Genomic DNA, 22216 nt, shown 5'->3' with positions numbered 1-22216 from the left:
CCTACTCTCCTGCACCTTCTCCTCCTTGAGTCAAGGCCTCCGGATCCACATGGATAGCTGAGATCTTTTCTTGGAGAAAGACGCTTTCCTCTTTACTCCAGTCCCTCACTTCCCCACCTGATTTTCCTCCTCTTCTGCTGGTCCTATCTTTTTCTACTGCCTTTATTCAATTTCTTGCTTGTGTGCCCCTCTGGGACTCTCTTGTACATTTTCCTCCCTCTCCACCATCTCAGGATCTGTGTGTGTGCTGCCTTCCTCCTGTGTGCTTTCTGTCCCCCATCTCCGTCTTGTCTTCCTCTCCCACTTCTATTGCCAAAGGGAGAGATCCTCTCTGGGCTGTTCCCTGGCCTGTCTGCTCCTCTGGGCTCTGTCCCAGCAGCCACAATGAGTTCCACACTCCACTCGGTTTTCTTCACCCTGAAGGTCAGCATCCTGCTGGGGTCTCTGCTGGGGCTCTGCCTGGGCCTTGAGTTCATGGGCCTCCCCAACCAGTGGGCCCGCTACCTCCGCTGGGATGCCAGCACGCGCAGCGACCTGAGTTTTCAGTTCAAGACCAACGTCTCCACGGGTCTGCTCCTCTACCTGGATGATGGCGGTGTGTGCGACTTCCTATGCCTCTCCCTGGTGGATGGCCGTGTTCAGCTGCGCTTCAGCATGGACTGTGCTGAGACTGCTGTGCTGTCCAACAAGCAGGTGAATGATAGCAGCTGGCACTTCCTCATGGTGAGCCGCGACCGCCTGCGCACAGTGCTGATGCTTGACGGCGAGGGCCAGTCTGGGGAGCTGCAGCCCCAGCGGCCCTACATGGATGTGGTCAGTGACTTGTTCCTTGGTGGAGTCCCTGCTGACATACGACCTTCTGCCCTGACCCTCGATGGAGTACAGGCCATGCCCAGCTTCAAGGGATTAATTCTGGATCTCAAGTATGGAAACTCGGAGCCTCGGCTTCTAGGGAGCCAGGGTGTCCAGTTGGATGCTGAGGGACCCTGTGGTGAGCGTCCCTGTGAAAATGGTGGGATCTGCTTTCTCTTGGATGGCCACCCTACCTGTGACTGTTCTACCACTGGCTATGGTGGCAAGCTCTGCTCAGAAGGTAAGACCCTCTTCCTCTCTTGCTAGAGACCCACCCATGGGATAGCTGAGGCTGGGGCTCCTGATAGAAACCAGTTCTATATGGATGCACATCTTTAGCTACATGTTAGATCACTGGGCCCCTTGCCCTGAGGAGACAGTGGAAATCCTTTGCCTACTCTCAGTGGAGAATCAAATCTGTCAGATCTCAGCAGGAGGAGAATCCTGGCCCCTGAACCCTGGGCTCTGTACCCTACTCAGAGGGTTAGATGAAGTAGGGTCTGTCCCAGCTTGGCCCCTCTCACTGCAGCACCGTTTATCACAGTCAACCCAGGGCAAGAAATCAGATAGAAACTGGCAAATTTCGGCTAGGCAAGGTGGCTCACACCTGTAATCCTAGCACTTTGGGAGGCCGAAGTGGGCAGATCACTTGAGGTCAGGAGCTGGAGACCAGCCTGGCCAACATGGTGAAACCCTGTCTCTACTAAAAATACAAAAATTAGCTGGGCATGGTGGCACACGCCTGTAGTCACAGCTACTCGCAAGGCTGAGGCAGGATAATGGCTCTAACCTGGGAGGTGGGGGTTGCAGTGAGCTGCGATGTCACCACTGCACTCCAGCCTGGGTGACAGAGTGAGACTGTCTCAAAAAAGCAAAAACAAAAACAAAAACAGAAATTGCCAAATTTCTACCTGTGTCTGTCCTGACCCCTTGAGGTTTGGACCCTTAGGGATAGTTGGGAAACTCCCCATCACTTCCTCTTAATCATCCCTCACATAAAGAATGCCTGTGTAAAGAAAAATGAACCCAGTTCCTTTGTGGCCTGCCCCACCTCCCAACCCTCCAGGAGGTGTCTGAAAGGTGGATGAGGCATCTGGGCCAGGCCCTTCTTGCCTCTTTGTTTTGTCAATGAGGATTTCTCACATGAGGTACCTCTTTAGATGTGGTTCCCTTTCCCATCCTCTCCATGTACTGAGAACATTGCAAAAAGGAACAGAGATTGACTACAGCCTTGTTCAGCCAAGCCTCCAAGGGAGCTGAGAGTATACAGCATGTCTGGAGAACCTCCCAGGTTCAACTGTGGCTTCCCAAGGAGAAGCAGGGAGGCACAAAGGCTTAGGCTGCCCTCCCTTGCTCACCAAATCCTGACTGTTTGGGGTTAGAGCTAAGAGAAGCGGCTCAAACTTTCATTCGACAAATACTTAAAATCCAGATTCCTGGATTCCTAGACTCACTCATGGCTTAGATTTGGGTAGCAGGAACTGCTGGAGAAGCTGAGAACGGACCATACAGGTATGTATGTTGAGAGGTTAGGGTGACAGGAGGCAAGGAAGTCACATTTCCTCCTATCCTTTTTGAGTTAAGCCCTGGATTCTCTTAGGCGGGTTTTATGTTGCCATCCCCTACTGGTCTCTTTGTGGAGGTGATGTGAGGTATAGGGCAGAACAGTGATTCTCAACTTAGCTGCATGTTAGGATTGTCTTGGGGGAATTTTAACTCCAGACCACACCCCAGGCTAATTAAATCAGAATCTCTTGGCATGGGATCCAAGCATCTGTACATTTTTAAAGCTCTCCACATAATTCCAATGTACAATCAAGGTTAAGAACTAACAAGTACAAGATTAAGGGAGGCCAGATGGCTGGTGCCAGGTGGGTGGTGCCAGGTGGGTGTGGCCAGGTGAGTGCCTTGCCACTGACTCCCAAGATCTCTTCATTCAGGTAAGGCCCTGCTACCTTGGGATTTGTAATTAAAAACTGCAGGTGTTCCTTAAGTGTTTCCAGAACATCCCAACCCCTAAAGCAGGTTGTGCTTGATGTGAACTTCAGCTATCAGTGGCTATTTAAGAATATTTAAAAAAATTAAAAGAAAATTTATTTCCCAAGCGGTACCTGCTGGAGACTAGAACACATCAGAGGTCTTGTCATGCATGGGCTATTGCAGGAGCTGCCTGGGTCTCCACTCCGTTCTTCTAATGAATTAGGCATCACATCTTTCTCCCTTCCTGTGGGTGGGCTGTCAGAGCTGGAGATGCCAGGCATCTATACTGTCCTTATTTGGCTTCTGTTTTTCCTCCACTGAACCCACTGGGAGAAGGGGGGTGGGGAAGAGGAAACCCCAGTCTACAAACCATTTTGGGAATGTGGTTATTGAAGTGCTTCTCACAAGCAGGTGCCTTCTGGAGCTGACTGCTGTTCCAGAGCTTCTTGGCTTTGGAGAAAGTTCTGCCTGAAGACGCTGACATGATCACTTGTTTTCTTATTCGCCCAAAGGATTTGTTCTGTTCTCAAAACTTGTATTGAAAGCTGGCATTCTTCCTTTCTAGGGACCAGGGTGTTTGCAAGTGTGCTGTTAACTTGCTGATTATCCCTGATTGCATTTTTGTGTTTAAAAAGAACTCATTTCCTTGGGGCAGGTTTGGATCAGCACTTTTCTGCAGGAAAAAAAAAAAATCTCTATACTGTATATGTATACAATTTGCTTTTCTGTTCTTTTTCTTTTTATATTTTGTGTGTGTTCCAGTTCCCAGTGGAATTTCTTCAGAGCAGATTGTGTGCCGTTGGTTTTTAATAGCTAAATGCAATATGTATATTTTAATAATTGTTTTTTTTTTTCCTACAAGGTTCAGATCATCTCCTTGCTACGGATTGATACCCCTAACTGTAGAAGGCAGACACACAGCCTAACTCATTTATTCTCCCGGTACATAAATAGAGTAAATAAACTGCCATAACAGTAACACTTGGCTGGCTTGGAACACAGCAGTGCAAAGGTTGAGGTGAGAGAGGATGTTGCAGGAGGTAACAGAATCTCCTGTTGATTACTTGGAGCCTGTTGATCCTGGTAATTGTTATCATGTCTAATCAATCACAAAAATGGATCGCAGACTATTAGAAAACAACTGTTGCCTCCACACGTAGTTAATTTTTAGAAAGTACGCAGGAAAAACTCACCTGTAAAATGTGAAGGGAAAGGAAATCACAGCAGCTGCTAAGTGTCAAACAGATCTACACAAAACAAGATAATGTCTGCCCATTTTTCCAAAGATAATGTGGTGAAGTGGTTAGAGAGAAATGCATCCATTCTCCCCACCCAACCTCTGCTGAATTGTCCATGTCACAGTACTGAATCCAGGGGACATATTCCCAGCAGGCAGAATGTGCACCAAGCACCTCTTGTCTCAATTTGCAGGCTAGGCCCTGCTATTTGATGGTGTTAGGGTTTGCACCTGGCATGAAAGGTCCATTTTTGTACTTCATGCTTTAGCAGTTCAAAGAGCAGGGAGAGCTGCAAGGGCCTCTGCAGGTTCAGATGGATGTGGTCAGCTCATTGGAGTCACCTTCTGTGGTCCATTAGCTCCTAGCCCACCTGTGGTGTTGCTGTTTGCTTGGCTTGTCTGGCTCTCCATGCCTTGTTGGCTCCAAAATGTCATCATGCTGCACCCCAGGAAGAATGTGCAGGCCCATCTCTTTTATGTGCTTTGGGCTATTTTGGTTCCCCATTGGGTATATTCCCTAGGTAAGACCCAGAAGACACAGGAGGTAGTTGCTTTGGGAGAGTTTGGACCTATGGGTATGAGGTAATAGACACAGTATCTTCTCTTTCACTTGGTGAAAGACTATTAGCTCTGGCTGCAGACTGAATTCCACACAGCTTGCTTGGGAAAACTTTATTCCAAATAATAGTCACATTGAACATTGTGGAGAATGATGGACAGAGAAGAGGCCCTAGATTTTTACATCTGGGTGTTATGTCTATAAATAAAATGCTTTGGTGGTCAACTAGACTTGTTCATGTTGACATTTAGTCTTGCCTTTTCAGTGGTGATTTTAAAATTATGTATATCTGGTTTGGAATATAGTGGAGCTATGGTGTGGCATTTTCATCTGGCTTTTTGTTTAGTTCAGCCTGTCCTGTTATGGGCAGCCTTGAAGCTCAGTGGCTAATGAAGAGGTATCCTCAGCTCCCTCTAGAGAGCGGTCCCCTCACGGGTCATTGAGAGTTTGTCAGCACCTTGAAATAAGTTTAAACTTGTTTATTTTTCAAACATTCTTGGTTATGAATGTGCATGTATTGAATTACTCAACAACCTTATGGTTGTGAAGAATTGATTCAGTGCTAAGTTGTATAAATTTCAGGACCAGTGAAATGGTCCTGAAATGATGAAGAGTTCCTTTAGTATGAAGTCTGCCTGTGGCAGGTTGGGTGGAGCCAGGGGACAATGGAGAAGCTTTCATAGGTGGATCTCTACTCCCAAATCTACCTATGTCATATATCACTCATGCCAAAACATTTTATATTGATCCAGTAGAGGAATAAGGTTGATTCAGTAGAGGGATAAGGTTTTAGTATACCAAGAAAGAAAAAGTTGATTACTTGTCTTCTGTCTTGTCCTGTAGACTTGAGTGGGTGCCCAGACCAGAAGTGGTTTGTCTCGAGACTTAACTGTTACATTTTCAAGTATTGGAATCCTCTAGAGAAGTGTGGTGGTGGGTGTTGGCGATAGGGACCACAGCCTTGTTATATGCACGCTGTTGTGTGGCCCTCAGTAGTGGCTGTCCCCGCTGCCTCCCGCCATCTGAAGCTCAGATCCTACTCAGGTCAGTTTGATTGATGGCTCAACACCACTGTGTGGCCTTCGCATGCCTTCCTGAAAGTGAATTTCAATTACCTTTTTTTTTTTTTTTTATTGAGAATTTATGACTCTTGCCCCACCTCTCAAAGCCAGGACTAGGATGGAATGGCATATACCAAGAGGAGGCTGCTTATTCCTGAGCATTTGCTGAGATCCAGAGACATCAGATAACTGTAGTGAAGGGACCAGTGGTTGCCTCAGTTGGATCCTCCTGGTTTGGGCACTTGTGTAAGAACTGGGTCATTTCCTCTTCCTCTCCACAGTGCACATGCTGCTTGAATTATAACATGGCATTGCTCCTAATCTGTGTCAACTCTGAATGGCTTTGAGAAGGGGCGGTGGACTGTAGGGAAGTGGTGCGTAATCGGAGAGTAAAGGATTACTCCTTTCTAAGTCTTCCCTGGTTTGGGGAGGAGAGAACAGAAACAAGGCCTTAAAATGTACACAAAGGAGGGACTGCTGCTTCTGAGACTTGATTCCCCACCCAGCATTCAGGCTTTCCATGGGACCAGCCTGCCTCTCCACCAGCCCAGCCAGCAGGGGCTGTCACTAAATGGAGCCTGAATAGGGGTCTGATTGCTCCTTTTTCCTCCTTTCCTCCTGATTACCAAGTGAGATTTCCTGGGTATACTGTATGCTAAACGGCAGAGCAGCCGCCTGCCACTTGCTTCAATTATCCCTCTTTTAACTGCTGAGGGAAAAGCAGTTTTTTAAAATCTCCCCCCCACCCCAACATCTCTGCCTCCTTTAACGAAATAAGACCCTTCTTCCATGTTCCCCCTTCAATGAGGTGAAAGCAGCCTTCTCCTTTTGCAGAAACTGCACACCAGCTGCAGGCTGCAAAGAGGGTGGGCAGTGGATAATGCTTTGGTCCAAATTCAGCAAGGCTGAGGGTCAGGCAGGCAGGAGCCTCAGAGTAGCACGTGAACTTGCATTTGCATTTGGTAATGAGATACTACAGGCCCAATGCTGGGGGCTAATTATTTTCAAGACCCCTATCTCCCTTTGCAGCCTGCTCCAGAAAGATGGTTTCCAGTTTCTGGGGCAGCTGTCCTTCAGCTGGGTCCTCTTTCTCCTTCACAGGGCAGATGAGGTGGGGTGGGGTTGCAGGTTGCACTTGGGTGAAGGGACTAACGTCACCCCCTTTACTTGTAGTCACTGGTGCCACAGTGTGGGTCCCTCACAGCAAGGCCCTGGAGGCAGAGCTCTGGAGTAAGGGAGGCTTTAGAGCAGGGCTCCAAAGGTCGAGTGCCCTTCCTTACACAAAATAATAATGATATTATTACCATTGCTCTTATTAAATACCACCCTGCACCTGACATTCTAGGTGCTTTTTATATTCATTGGCTCATCTGTTCCTCACAAAACTCCTATGAAGTTAATATCACTAGCTCCATTTTACAGATGAGGAAACTGAGGAACCGAGAAATTTGGAACTTGAACCATGTTTAGCATAGTGGATAAGGGTATGGCTGCTGGAGGGAAAATGATCCTGACTTAAATTTGAGCTTGTCTCCTTACATGTTGTATAGCTCTGGAGAAGGTTTTTGAAGCCTCAGTGTCTTCTTTAGTAATAATAATAGCTAATAATCACAGAGCACTGGCTGCAGGCCCACACTGTCGTAGGTGCTTTTCATTCACTAGCTCTTGAAACCCTCACAACCACTCTTGACATGCTATTATGATTCTCATTTTTTTGGATAAGGAAACTGGGGGGCAAGAGGTTAAATAACTTGCCCAAGATCATGCAGGTATTAAGAGGGAGAGGTGCGATTTGTGTCTAGGCAGTCTGGCTTCAGAGCCTACACTGTCAACCACCATGCTATCTTGACTCTCGGTGAAATAGGAATCATAAAGAAATCATACATCATGGAGTTGTTGAGAGGATTAAATGAGATAAAACTTGAAGTTATCTGCCTACACTCCAGGAAAGAGCAAGTTCTGACTCTGGGCTGTTGGTCTCCTGGCCTGTGTAAGAACAAACTGCACATCAATTTGGTTTCACAGGAGATTTGATGCTTTCTTTTTAAGCGACCCCTGCCTCCACCAGTTTCCCTTATCCCAGTCTGAAAGGTGGTAGAGATAAAAGGAGGGGAAATTTGGAAGTGTACAGAATCCAATTTCATTGCCATTTGCTCCTGCCCAAGACCATGGGGCTGCTGACAATGGTTGTGACTGCAGGATTGGATTCAGGGCTCTGCCTGCAAACGTATGGTATTCTGGCCTCAGCAGCCACCCAGTGAGGCAGGTAGGGCAGGCCTTAGCATCCCACTGAATAGATGAGGAGACCCAGACTCTGAACTTGTTGTGGGTACAAGGGTATGAGGGCAAGTGTGGATGCTGCCTGTTGGGCAGCCATCTCTAGGACCTGAGAGCCCAGACCCCCAGTGTGGCATTTTACCTCTGCCCATGGGCTCCCTTCATGAACACAAATGGCCTGTGTCTCTGTTGTGAGATGGAGCATTGCCTCCGTGGATGCGGATGATAAGCAAAATGTCAAGTTGCTGGTGCAGGAGGCTATCAGCTTGGTCTGTCCCAGGGGCCTTGTTCCTTCTAGCCAGAGAGAGAGAAAGAAGGAAAATAGGAAAGAAAATGAAAATGAATGAATATGAGTACAGTATTCAATTCCCAGCCTCAAGACTCTGGTTTTAGTGAAGTGACTGGGATTGGACCCAAGGGTCTGGAGGTAGTTGGAGCACAGATACACCACACCAGAGCTTCACTGGACAGGATGACCTCTTCAGACTTACCTTTGGTTTCCCAGGTACCAGGCAATGCCCATAACCTCACTTAGGGTTGGTGGTGAGAGTTGGAGTTCCTGGATTCCTCTGTCAAACCCCTCCTAGCTTTCCTGCCTTCAGCTTCTCTCCTCACATAATAAAACCAATCTTTCTCTGTGTTTCTTCTTGTCTTTTCCTTTGTGTGTGTGAGAAGGGGAGATGATTACAGAAGCAGATTTGCCATGAAACTAAGTCTTTCATGCATTCTCAGTTGCACGGGTCCCTTGTAAGTCCCCACACCTAATTTCGTATTTGCAATTTCTTTTTCTTAAGGAGTCCCAAATATCATAAGCACCAGGTCCCACCTCTGTGGATCCCCCTCTGTTAATGTGACTTGTTGCTGTCCGGTGACAGCAATGTTGCTCTGGGTGTATGTGTGATTTCCTTTTTTTCTTCTAACCGGTGACCATTCATTACAGACACATTTTCCACTTCATAACCACCATAGGTTAACGAATCAGAACTAGGGAGTACAGGAGGGTGCAGGGAATATAGGAATGTCATTTGGGAAGGTATGGTGGGAAGAGGAGATGCCTAGGATATCCACTGGGTAAAGGGAGGAAATGTTTGGAAATATTTGCTGTAGATTTAGAGGAACAAGGTGGTATTTGGACAGAGGGATCACTCTAGTCATCCTCCTGAGGGTTTTTTCCCTGCTGAAGTTAGGAGGTTTAATTTGCTGTGGCTCACAAGGTAAGAGGGAGTGGGGGGTACGCTGGGAACTGTGTGGCAGGTGTCAGGCTGTGGCTGGCAGAGGAGAAGGACAAAGTGTGGCTCTGCAGGCCTGTCCTCCTGGTCTCTTTGGGAACTGCACTGCCAGTGGGTTGTCATTGCTGTTGTTCTCCAGAAATTGATGTCTTTGAGTGACCTATTTAAAAGCAATACGGGGCCCCCTTTAAATGTGTCATGTCTGTATCTGCTCTCAAATCTTGACTGTGGCCACAGTGTTCCTAAATAATGTATCTTCCAAAGTTTTTTTCTTTTTTCTTTTTGAATCCTGGAACAGGTACCAGTAGCTTTTAAAAGCAAGCTGACTTCATAGTCATCCAGAGAAACTACCCAGTTTCACTCTATGGCAAAACTTACTTTGTATCTAGTCCTAGAAATTGTGAACCCTTTGGCTTTTGGGGGGAGAAACAGTGCACCATGCAAAGGTATGCAAGGGCATAAAGAAGGTAAAGATGAAAGAGAGGGAGGGACAAGAACTGTAGGCAATGTAAAGCTCCTGGCTCAAGTTTTCTAGCTGTGAAATGCATGTAGGATCCTTTTGGTTTTACTGAGAGTCTAATTTAAGTACAGTGTCTTTGTAGCTAAGAAAATGACCCTGGGGAGTTTTCCTTTAAGTTTCTTGATGAGACGCTATTCATCCGATCCTCTCCTGACGCTTTTGCCTCTGATCTGCCAGTTTGATTCTCCTGAAGTTGTTCTGTTTGCCCGTGTGATGTCCTTAGAAGACAGAGTCCCAACAGCCCTGTGGTTGGTTGTTGATAATATGGGACTGGTGTCTCCACTCTAGCAAGCAGTACATTTCAGGCAATTCTGCAGTCTCTCCTCCAGGTGTAATTGGAAATGTGTTGCTTGCAGCTCTTGGAGAATAGAAGAAGTGCAGTGAGAGTGTGTACAGCTCGTTTACTTAATAAGTTGCTTTCAAATAGAAAGGAGAACCCCACTTGGGAGGAGGGATAAGCTGGAAAGCAAAGCTGAGATCACTTCTTTGTAATCCACATCATGGAGAAAGGGTTGGACAGGCTGGGAGGTTACCAGACACTCAGTTTCTTCCTTCCTCCTCATTCTCTCAGGCTTCTTTTCTTTCCAGACGGGGCCCTGTATCTTGCATGGTTAACCTTGAGAGTTAAGAGAATGGGAAAGAGTGGGCTTGGAGGGTGCTGAGCTCTGACCTGTGGAATCCTTGAAAGACAAATCCTCCCACAGTCTGTTTGCTCTGTCTGGGCCAGAAAAGACAAGGCTGGAGTTTAGGCAGAGGTGTTGTACAATCGCATGGTGTAATTTGACTCACTGCTTATTTTAAGCACACTGAAATTTGGGGGAGATTCTGGTGTTGCAGGAGAAATCTGTGAGGGATGAAGTGTGGATCGTGTGACCCTCTTAGAGGATGCTAAGACATTTAGTATAATATATTGCTTTCTAGCTGTGACTTTGCCCTAGGTAATGCACTGGAAACCAAGGTACATTATAAGGTATCATGGGAGTCCGGACACTGTGGCTCATGCCTACAATCCCAGTACTTTGGGAGGCTGATGATGGAGGATTGCTTGAGCCCAGGGGTTTGAGGCCTGCCTGGGCAATGTAGTGAGACATCATCTGTACAAATAATTGAAAAATTAGCCAGGCAAGGTGGTGCATGCCTGTGGTGCCAGCTACTTGGGAAGCTGAGGTGGGAGGATTGCTTGAACCTAGGAGATTGAGGCTGCAGTAAGCTGAGATCACACCACTGTACTTTAGCCTGGGCAACAGTGTGAGACTCATGTCAGAAAAAAACCAATCATGGGATAATAAGTTTAAAGGGGACTTCAGAAGTCATTGGATCTAACTACTCATTTCTCATCCTCCTCTGCACTGTGTAAAATGAGCCTCCCCTTGCCCCCCCACCCCCCCCACAAAAAAAAACCTCCTAGCCAACTGCAATAATGGGAGCTTGGTGCTTTTCATGGCAGCCTGATGTACCTCTCAATGCTGAGTATCAGGGAGCTCTTCTTTCTTTCAGCCCCAGCCGCTTTCTCAGTGGTCCTCATTCTATTTAAAGTAATCTGACCTTTGCAATGGGCCATGTGGGTGAAGAGGATGGGTGGGTTGATCCTAACAGTTCTGAATGATGCTTTGCAGGAATTAACCCTAGTGCCAAAGTAAAATTCATAAGGGATTCTCTAATATGGTGCCAGCAGTACACATACCACTGAGTTATTTAGAATTAACTGCTTGTGATTAATCTGAAACAATGTGGGAGGGCTTGATGTAGGAAGAGATTTGATGTAAGCAGGTGACTCATACTCCAGTCATTTTGGTTCTGGGGAGTTTGTACTGTGAAAGATTCGTGGTTAGCCCCATCTCTGACTCTTTTGTCAGTGCCTCATTTTATCCCTCTGTGATGTCCCATCTTCCCCCATACCCAAATAGGTTTTTAGCATCTCTGAATTTCCAAGGAGCTTCCTGGAAATCCTGAATTTCTCTGCAATGAAAAGATGGGGGCTGGGTGCAGTGGCTCATGCCTGTAATCCCAGCACTTTGGGAGGCCGAGGCAGGCGGATCACAAGGTTGGGAGATCGAGACCATCCTGGCCAACACGGTGAAACCCAGTCTCTACTAAAAATACAAAAATTAGCTGAGTGTAGTGGCCGGTGCCTGTAATCCTGGCTACTTGGGAGGCTGAGGCAGGATAATCGCTTGAACCCAGGAGGTGGAGGTTGCAGTGAGCCGAGATTGTGCCGTTGCACTCCAGCCCAGGCGACAGTGTGAGACTCCATCTCAAAAAACAAAACAAAATAAAACAAAAAGATGTGAGGTTCTGGAATACAATGGAGAAGATGAAAAGGGGATTGGATTAGACTTGCCTAACAAGCCCATCCTGGTAGCCAGAGTCAGACACGCCAACAGAAATGAAGATTTCGCTAAAAGGCCTAGCAGTATTTTTTTTCTTCTTTTTTTTTTTTTAGAAGATAAGAACATGACATGAAACAGTATTGAGTACCTGCTCTTGGAGACAGGCCTTGGAAGAATATGCCCTTTGTGAAAATGCTTCCTACTTTGCCAGGTTGCTCTGGGTATCTCATGTTTTTGGCACTGTTGGGCAGAAGTCTCCCAGGGAAAGGGCTTAGGTAGGGCTGGAAGATCTTGCTCTCACATTGGCATAGACTGGAAACCTGCCAAGCAAATTCACTCCTGCACCCTAAAGGGGATGAGGCTAGTCTTGGCCGTCAGCCATCTCCCCATTGACAGTCATTTTCCTGAAACAGTAGCAGGAAAAAAAAAAAAAAAAAAAAAAGAACTCATCTCATCATTTTGTGGTTTAAAATAGTTTACTTTTAAGAGCAAAGCCCACAGACATCATTTTGAGTCCAAGAACTGAAATGTAGCAAGAGTCACCAACTCGTCTGTGGTCTCATTGTGCAGCCAGGCCTCGGACCACACACGTGTGCTGGGAAGTGGGCGTGACCACCTCACACCATCATGTGGTCCTTGCCACATGGGCAGAGAATGGCTGAGTTTTAGTTGCTGTGGAAACTTTGCTATTTGCTCATCCTGATGTTGAGTTTTCAGCCTTGTGTTAACGCAGATTGGGGCTATTTTTTCCTTGTGTAGAATATATAACCAGTGGCTACATTTTAATGTGTCTCTTGGCTCCCTTTGGCTTTTCTATCCTTAATGCAAGTTGCGATTGCTCAACTGGGTTTCCTGATTGCTGTGGCAGGAGTATGTGAGGAGGTATTCTCTTTGGGAACTGTGATACATGAAGCCAAGGGTGGGGGACTCTGTTTCCCTTAGTTAATGCACTTACAGGCTTGTGTGCTAAATGTCATGTCTGACAAAAAGCAGGTACTCAATAAATGTTGCCTTAATCACATTGTGTGTAGATGCATGTTTTGTACGTGTACATATGTGTCTGTGTTCATATATGTGTGTGTATGTGCTCCCTAATGTGTGGTGGATGGAGGCAGTTCCCAGGAATATGAACTCAAGAATATCTGTTGAATAAATTGATCAATGAAGTCAGGTCCAATCGGACCACACTGGCCACTGTTGGAAACACCTTCTTTCTTTTAATGGGAAAAGCGTCAGTTTTGTTGTGGGACAGATTTTGTTGAATCTGTGTCAAGCACATACACATTCCACTTGGTTTGATCTAGTTGAGGATGAACTAGAAAGACTTTTTTTGGTTTGTTTACAAACCAATGATTTCCTATAACAATTACAGGCAGTAGCCAGCCTGGGACCATGTCAGTGCAGTGGAATGGCTGTTTGAGGCAGACACATTGTTGTCACTGGAGATGGAGAGGCCCCACTCGCTCATGTGCATTCCCTGGGGAAGATGGAGCTCACTAGAGAGAGGATAATTATCCTCAGATATCAGAAGTGCTGCCATGCAAAGGAGGAGGATGATACACTGGCGGGAAAGCTGAAGGAATCTGAGCCACAGAGGAAGAATTCTCTGATGGTTAGAGGTGTTGGACCACAGAACACACAGCTTTGGCAAGCTCTTTTCCCAAAAGGGGCACAGCAGGTGCTTTTGTGAAGCTGTCAGGAGCATGTGCCAGCATGTGCAGGCCTTCAATCCAAGGACTCTGTGGTTTTGGGGTCTTGATAGCCAGGCCCACCCTCATGTTTGATCATGTGCATCATGCATCCCCTTTCAGGGGGTGAGGAAGATTATTCTCTAGGTCAATGGCCTCCAAATGGGGCACAGGCCAAGACCATTTTTTGGGGATGCAGGATCTGACTTCATTGATTAATTTGTTCAACAGATGATATTGAGCTCATATTCCTGGGAACCTGCATCCATCCAACATGCATAAGTTAACAATGCATTGATAACTCACATGCAAGTTTTTTTAGTAAGTAAATATGCATCTGTTGTGAGAGCGTAGTACATTTTTCTTTCTCGTGGGGAATTTGTTCAGAGAGAGTGGGAGGCCACTGATCAACACTCAAATCTACCTTTATCTCTCTTTAATTGGTTATAGTTACTCATGACTGCCTGTAGCAATTCCTTACCCCCAGGGCTTGCAGCTTTCGGGGGGGCAGATGATACCTAAGGCATTCCTGCTGCCAGTGGTGTATGTGTTGGGCTCCTCACCTCTGCCTTCAGCTCTGCCTGTGGTGGTCTTGATTGACCTGCCAGGTGGCTCCGAGGGCTCCATGGGGAGACACTCCAGTCACAGTTCCTTCTTCAGAGGCCTCACTCTGTTCAGGATTACTAATACTATCGTCTTTGGTATGAAACCTATGGTATGAGCATTTGCTGGTGCAACTGCGTCTTGTGTAAGAGAGCAAAGTCTCTGAACTATCTCCAAGCTTTTGCAAAGCAATCTTTGATGTGTAATCATCTGCTTGTTGGGACAGGCCATCTCTTTATTGGAATAAGTTTATTCATCTGACATCCACTGCATGGATGTCTGTAATGTACCAGTGTGATTCCTGCCCTTAAGGGACTTATGGTCTAGTGGGGAAGCTTGTCAGGCAAAGAAGTATATAGCACATATCAGAGTTGCTGTAATAGCAGGCAGAATGTTTGTAAAGCAGCTTAAAAGGGAACGTGTTATCCTACCTGGGTGTGGGTATGCGCATGTGCACTTGGGGTGAGAGTTAGGGATTAGAGGCAACTTTGCAGAGCAAATTCTTGGGCAGGGCTTGGAAGCTTTAATTGGGAGACTGGGCGGAAAGGACATTCAGGGCAGCTCTATGAGAGAGCAGCACGCTGTTTCCAGTTGTTTGTGGTAGTTAATGTGGTTGGACCAAAAAATTGAGGCCAATGGAATGGTAAGGAGAGGATAAGTTAGGGAGGGAACATCTTAACTACTTTGTAGGAATTTTGGACATTATTTTTTCCACAACTGGAAACCATTGGAAGTTTTCAGTTGAATTGTGACACAGTCAGATTTGAATTTTAGAAAGATGACTCTAGGACCAGTTTGTACAATGGATGAATGATAGAAAGGCTTGAGCAGGGAAGCTAGATAGAAGCTATTGTGTGGTTTTGGTGAGAGAGGAGTCTGTATTAAGGGGTGGGTAGTGATGGAAGAAGGGCCGATTACAGAGATATCAAGGAGAGGAACTTAATGATTAGACAGGCATTAATTTTAGTTTTGGAATCAGATTGCCTGTCACACACTAAACTGCAAATTTGGGCAAAGAATTTCACTTCTCTGTGTTTCCATTTTGCCATCTGTGAAATGGGGATGATAATAGTGTGTACCATTTAGGACTATTATGAGGTTTCAATGAGATAGTGCACGTAGAGTGCTCAGGACAATGCTTGGCACATAATAAACCCTTAGTGAATGTTAGCCATTATTGTAATTGAAAAGAGAAAGATAGAACTTCAATAATATGCCCTTCTGGTTGTAGGAATATAGCACTGGAAGGCCATTGTGAGGAGCAGGTTTGGGGTGAAGATGAGAGAGGAATAAAAATAGATTTTGATTTGGCCATATCCTGCCTTCTCTTCAGAGCCTATAGGACCCTTGTGGGGAGATGTACAGGGGCAGGTGGGGGCAATTTTGGCATTGGCTAGGGGAGGACGGGGGCTGCCACAAGTGTCAGGGTGGTTGTTGTGGTGGGAAAGGCCTGAACATGGATAAGGCTGTCCAGGGAAGGAATGTAGTTTAGAGGAAAAGGAGCCTAAATGCAGAAACTTTGGTAACTGTAATATTTAGGATCGTGGGGGAAAGGAATCCATAAGATAGACTACAGCAGATACCCAGACATGTAGAAGGAAACTAGGAGTGAAAAAAATGCTTTAAAATTCTTCACTGGTGAATACGTGAAAGAGTATACCTTCTTAACCTGGTTGAAATTGGGGCATGCATTTGAAAACAGTAAAATTATAAAGCATTGCATCATTTAATTTCAAAAACTATTCATGTTGGTTTTTCTTCTACCTTCAATGTAGTGAGGTCTGTTCATTTAAGAACATTCCTGGCTGGGCACGGTGGCTCACACCTGTAATCTCAGCACTTTGGGAGACTGAGGAGGAAGAATCACAAGGTCAGGAGTTCGAGACCAGCCTGGCCACCATGGTGAAACGCCGTCTCTACTAAAAATACAAAAAATTAGCTGGGCCTGGTGGCGGGCACCTGTAATCCCAGCTACTTGGGAGGCTGAGGCAGGGGAATCGCTTGAACCCGGAAGGTGGAGATTGCAATGAGCCGAGATTGTGCTACTGCACTCCAGCCTGGGCAACAGTGTGAGACTCCATCTCAAAACAAAGAAAAAAAAAATCCTACGAATAGAAACTTGTGTCTTATATGCAGGTGATGGTGAACCTGAGGGTTTTGAATGTTGTTGCACATGACGGAGTTTCTGGCTCTTAGAACATCAGGATCCCATAAGAGCAAGAACTCAAAGATCTGAAAGAAACAAATGCAGAGAAGTGAAGTGACTTACCCAAGATCAGCAAATCGGTATTCTAATTTGAACCTTGCACTTTTTTGAGACCATGTGAGTTAAAGATGATTAAACATGAAATGCTTTGGCTAAGTTTTTCTTAGGGACTGGTGTAGAACCCTTGGGGGTGCCAGTGCTAAAGCTCAGCTCAAAGCCATACACCTCTAGGGATTGAGGGAAGAAATTCCCCTACCTCTGGTCTCTGTGGGCTGAAAGAGCGAGATGCCCACACAGGAGATGCTGGAAGCCCTGGCTCAGCTAGCAATGTAAGTGCTGGTAATTAATTCACTTGTGGTTTCTTTATCTCTGCCCAGGGGTGGGATGCTTGGAAAGACAGTAAAATAATTTAAGGAAATTGAGGCTCAACTCTGGTTGCTTGCTTGCTGCCCTTCCTTCTGCCTTCAGCTCTCTAGGACTGGGGGTGGGGGCTGTGTCTGTGCTCTGAATGCTTGCTGTGCATCAGTTTTCCAGGAATTTCAGGACACAGGAATTATCACCCAGCTGTGTTGTGTGTTGCTGTTCAGCAATCTGAAGTTGCTTATCTAGCGTAAGTCCGAATAGGGAGCCTAGGGAGGAGGGGGAACGCCTTCATTTTTCGAAGCAGAAGAAATTGAGGTGTTAGGGGCCCAGCTGGTATGCTATGAGAACCAAAAAATGGAGCCTACATGGACATGCATGCTTTACACAAATTCTCTTACTGAAACTTGGCGATGTTATCAGAAAGGTACCTCTTTCCACCTCATCCAACAATAATGCACACTATTTGAGGTTCACTCTGTGTCAGGAGAAGCATTGGCAGTAAGACTGGTGAGCAACACAGGCACATCCTGCAGCTTAATTAACCAAGCAATTAGAGAGTGGTGTATGCTTTAAAGGAGCCTATGTATAACAGCGGTCTCTATGGGTTTATTGGTGCCTCTTCACATAAGGCAGAGAAAAGACCCTGTGAAGTTCAGGAGTGTGATTAAGATACTCCAAGGAATCAAACACAGGAGGTCCAGGGCTTTTGCTGTAGTCACTGTTCTCAGACTGGCTCTCCTAGCCTGGGTCTGTTGGCTGAGGACCACAGATGAGGCCAGTAGACTTGGGACTTAGACTTCTAAGTTTAGTGCCCAACTCTAATCATGCTCCCAAGTAGGCCTTGATGATGCATTTTAATTTCATGCAAGTTGATATGGTTTGACTCTGTGTCCCCACCCAAATCTCATCTTGTAGCTCCCATAATTCCCACATGTTGTGGAAGGGAGCCAGTGGGAGACAATTGAATCATGGGGGCAGGTCTTTCCCATGCTATTGTCATGATAGTGAATAAGTCCCCCCAAGATCTGATGGTTTTAAAAACAGGAGTTTCGGCCGGGCGCGGTGGCTCAAGCCTGTAATCCCAGCACTTTGGGAGGCCGAGACGGGCGGATCACGAGGTCAGGAGCTCGAGACCATCCTGGCTAACATGGTGAAACCCCGTCTCTACTAAAATATACAAAAAACTAGCCGGGCGAGGTGGCGGGCGCCTGTAGTCCCAGCTACTCAGGAGGCTGAGGCAGGAGAATGACGTGAACTCGGGAGGCAGAGCTTGCAGTGAGCTGAGATCCGGCCACTGCACTCCAGCCTGGGCAACAGAGCGAGACTGTCTCAAAAAAAACAAAAACAAACAAACAAAAAAAAACAGGAGTTTCCCTGCTCACAATCTCTTCTCTTGTCTGCCGCCATGTGAGTTGTGCCTGTCACCTTCCACCAGGATCGTGAGGCCTCCCCAGCCATGTGGAACTGTAGGTCCAATAAACCTCTTTCTTTTGTAAATTGCCCAGTCTCGGGTATGTCTTTATCAGCAGCTTAAGAATAGACTAATACACAAGTCTTATGATTTGTTACCTTCTTATTTTGATCAGGTAAATTTAATAATGACAGTTAACTAATTCTCGTGAAGCACTTACTAAGTGCTGAGGACTGGTCTAAGTATGTTCACATGTGACTTCCTTTCATTCTCCCAGTTGCTCCTACCCAGGAAGCAGATGGTGGTTGTCCTGGTTTTACAGATGTGGAAACTGTAGCTGAAGAGAGAAAGCAGTCTATCTAAGGAAAGAGCCCAGGCAGTGGATGTGCAGTTTGAGCTCTTTACTCGTCTCTCTCTGCCACCCCCTGTTCAATCTGGCATTGAATGGGGGCTCCTGTGGATATCACTGTCCTCGGCTGGCCCAGCTGGGGTGTCTCTAGCATGCAAAGACACTGCCAGTATTCATTGACCTGTCTTTTGACCTTCTCCCTCTCTTGCACATAATTGATGTTGCTCTGCTCTGATCCTGATTCAGACACATGTTCTTCAAAGAGAAACATACAAGCTGTCCTGGACTGCTTTTTATTCTATTGTCTTATTCCATCTCACTGGCCATCATTGAGACGGATCTAGAACCATGCTTGGGCTAGAATCCCATATTCTCTCCATCTTTTAAAACTTATGACCTCCAGGTAATTTTTGTTATTGTTTTTGTTAGTCAGTTGTCCACCACTATCCAAAAGGCTTTTTATCAAGCTGTAGTGGAAATCTCTTTTACTTGTATTAAATTGTAAAGTGAATATTATTTCGATTACATTGTACAGTGAATATTATTTCAATTTATGTATTTCCCCAACTCATGCATTTTATTGCTTTACCCCTTCCCCCTCTTAAGCATCATAATCCAACCTTCTTTTATGAAATTGACTTAGGGAGGCAAGGTGACTTACAATGGGTCACTCAGGTAGCAAGTGCTGGGGACTGGGACTAGAACCCAAATATCCTAACTCCCAGCCTAACACTCATTCTCCTATATCACTCTGAAAAAAGATTTTGGCTAAGGAGAATTGATTGATTCAAAAGAACATCAATTGCCAAGCACAATCAGGGGTGATCAAAACAGTTATGGTGCCTGTCTGCAATGAGCTTACAGATGAGTGAAATCTTTTTATGGAAAACATAAACCAGTAAGTGCGTAATTACTTATGATGAGTGCTGTAGATGGAAGAACAGAGTGAGGGGAAATCTAATGAAAACCAGGGTCATCAGGGAGGTCTTTCTGAGGAGGTGACATCCAAAGATGAGAAGGAGCAGGGAGAAAGCCAGGGAGCAGGGCTGTATGTGTTCATTGTCATCTGCTTGGCTGAAGAACAAGATTGGTTAGTTTAATACCCTTGGCCAGAACTATGTCTTTCACTTTCATGTGTTTGCTTGGAGTATGGTTGATGGGTAGTGATGGATGGATGGATAGAGGGATGGGTGGCGGACTGACTGGGGATGGGGAAAGAGAGAAGCCATCAGTGTGATAGGATGAAGGCAGCTGACCTTGGCTGGTAAGTGGACACACACATGGCCCTCTCCTTCCAGAGTGCAGAATCCTGGAGGTGAGGATTTGGGGGTAGAATGTCTATGTAAAGGAAGTTCTCTTGTGGGAGAAGGGCAAAAATGAAGGGTTGCTGGGACAAGAAAGCGATAGTGTAATTTGCCACCAGCCTTGAGAAACTTATTGCTCGAATAGCTGCACCATGTGGCTCCAATCCATAGTGCCATAGATCAACCTGAAAATTCCCAAATAGCTTCTCCTTCTTCTTAATGTCTCAGTCCTGCCCTCCCAGGTCCTCCCACTTGCCACAGTGTGTTTTCTGGGTACATGAAGAGAAATGGGATGTTGTCTTGATAGATCTATGCTCTTCAGCTGTTGTTTACAGGGACATTTATATTCCAGAACATCTAAAGGGTTCTCAACTTAGAGGAGTAGTGGAAAATGAGGCTGAGGAGTCAGCCTGATTCTCGATGGGCCATTCTTCCTTGGTTTTAGGCCAACATCTACTGACTTATTACTACACTTCGGGCACTGTGAATAGCTTCACCTTTTATTCCCATTTTACAGATGAGGAGACTGAAACCCAGAGACTTCCCAATCTACCCTCCACCCAGTAGTACAAAGATACACAAGGAGCTAAAGTGAAGTTTGTCCATCCTGCATGAAAACAATAAAAGTAAACAAACAATGTAGTACATTTTTGGTGAAGTCACTTTTTTTTTTTTTGTTTCTGGGATATGCCCTTTTATTTTTGGGGCATGAAAAGACCTTTTCTTTTTAAGATAATTTGATGATGTAAAGTGTCAGTTTTTAGTTTTTGTTCTTTCTTGGTAGTAGACAAATACAGTTGGCCAATGTTAGTTTCCAAAATTGCTTTAGATATATTAGAGGTAAATAAACTCTATTAATCTGAAGACCACTGTTGCAGATGTTAGCTTAGTTTCCTTTAGGAGTAAAGTATTTGTATGATTTTATTCACTTTTTTTCTGATCTTTTATCAGAAAAACTTGCAAATAAACAGTAGCTCTGAGACCATATAATTTATTTTTATTCAGCATTTATCAAGATATTTTGATTGTACAGTTTTGACCCTGAGACCCTTTACCTCTATGTTGGCATACTCAGATTTAGACAAAGACTGCAGCATTTTTATCAAGGGAGTATTTTTCAGAAGCAAACAGTGCAGGGGTCATATAATTCCTCAATTCATTTTTTATTCAGCACAGTTAAACCGTTCCTTATTTTTTCAATTCAGTTTTATGTTACTGAATTATCTTTAACAAGATCAATTCTGCTCCATGTGTATTCTATAATGAAGATTTGATTCATCAATCAGTTATTTTTTGTGTGCCTATCAAATTTTACCTACACAGCTTCTACTATTGTGAATGTTCTTTTGTGGCCATTATTTCTACCACATCCAATTTTCTCACATCAGATTTGCAGGTCTAGATTTTGTCAAGAATGTTTGATTCTTTGTTCAATTTTTTAGTCAATAGCAAATTTCACCATGTGCATTTTTAGCTGCTGTCATTTCTATTTTGTGTGTGTGTGTGTTTGTGTGTGTGTGTGTGTATTTTCCTGACAGGTCTAATTTTTTTCCCTGTCAGTTTTTGCGGTTTGAAAAACCAAATCTTTTTCCTACAACTAAAGTCAGTCCCTTTCCAAATAGTTTCTCAGGAGTGTGTCCAAAACATATTCAAGGAGTCAAAACATCAGGGTCAAAATAGCCTGTGTTGTTTACAGAGACCAGCCGCCCAGAAGGATTAAGAAACTTACCCAAGGTCGTACATAAAGTGGGCAGCAGATATCTGTTGGATCACTTTAGAATATACAGCCCCTCTTGTTCAGTGAAGGGCAGAGTAAGGATGTAAAATTGGAATGAGCTTGACCTTGTGCCTTCCTCCTTCTAGCTTCTACTTCCCAACCCCTCTGCTGAGCTAACAGAATTTCCACTGACCCAGCCTCCCCAAGAAATGGCAGCTGGGGCCACAGTTCCAAGCCTCTTGACTTCTCCGTGCTTCCTAGCTAGGGCCACCTTAAGCTGTGTGTGCACTGGGGTGGCATGATTTACAAATAAGCAGGACCAAAAAGGAAAAATCCTCTCTTGTGGAAAATTAGGTCAGTGGCAGAGTTGGGGAGGGGAGGGAATCCGAGCCCTGTTCTTCCATCCTTCAGTTCATTCCCTTTTCCTGAAACCAGCAGGGTAGAAGCCGATGGTGCTGTTGGGAGCAGACATCTAGGGGTGAGGGGGTAGGGAGCAGTGCCCATGCACATGTTCTTGTGTGGATATGTGC

At 45.4% G+C, this 22216-nt stretch overlaps 1 protein-coding gene across 1 annotated transcript in view; it reads left to right on the top strand.

Annotated features, from left to right (window-relative positions):
- The first annotated feature begins 335 nt into the window (after positions 1-335).
- NRXN3 (neurexin 3) overlaps positions 336-22216 on the top strand; it is a 1638519-nt gene continuing 1616638 nt past the window's right edge. Inside the window, exon 1 of the mRNA XM_011949472.1 lies at positions 336-1093. Within this exon, the coding sequence (XP_011804862.1) occupies positions 385-1093 (709 nt within the window). The 5' untranslated portion in view covers positions 336-384. The remainder of the gene's footprint in view (positions 1094-22216) is intronic.

This window comes from Colobus angolensis, unplaced genomic scaffold (assembly GCF_000951035.1).
Source record: "Colobus angolensis palliatus isolate OR3802 unplaced genomic scaffold, Cang.pa_1.0 Scaffold3, whole genome shotgun sequence".
In the NCBI taxonomy this organism is placed as follows: domain Eukaryota; kingdom Metazoa; phylum Chordata; class Mammalia; order Primates; family Cercopithecidae; genus Colobus; species Colobus angolensis.
The sequence above is the reverse complement of the archived record's forward strand: the minus strand, read 5'-3'. Positions and strand labels throughout refer to the sequence as shown.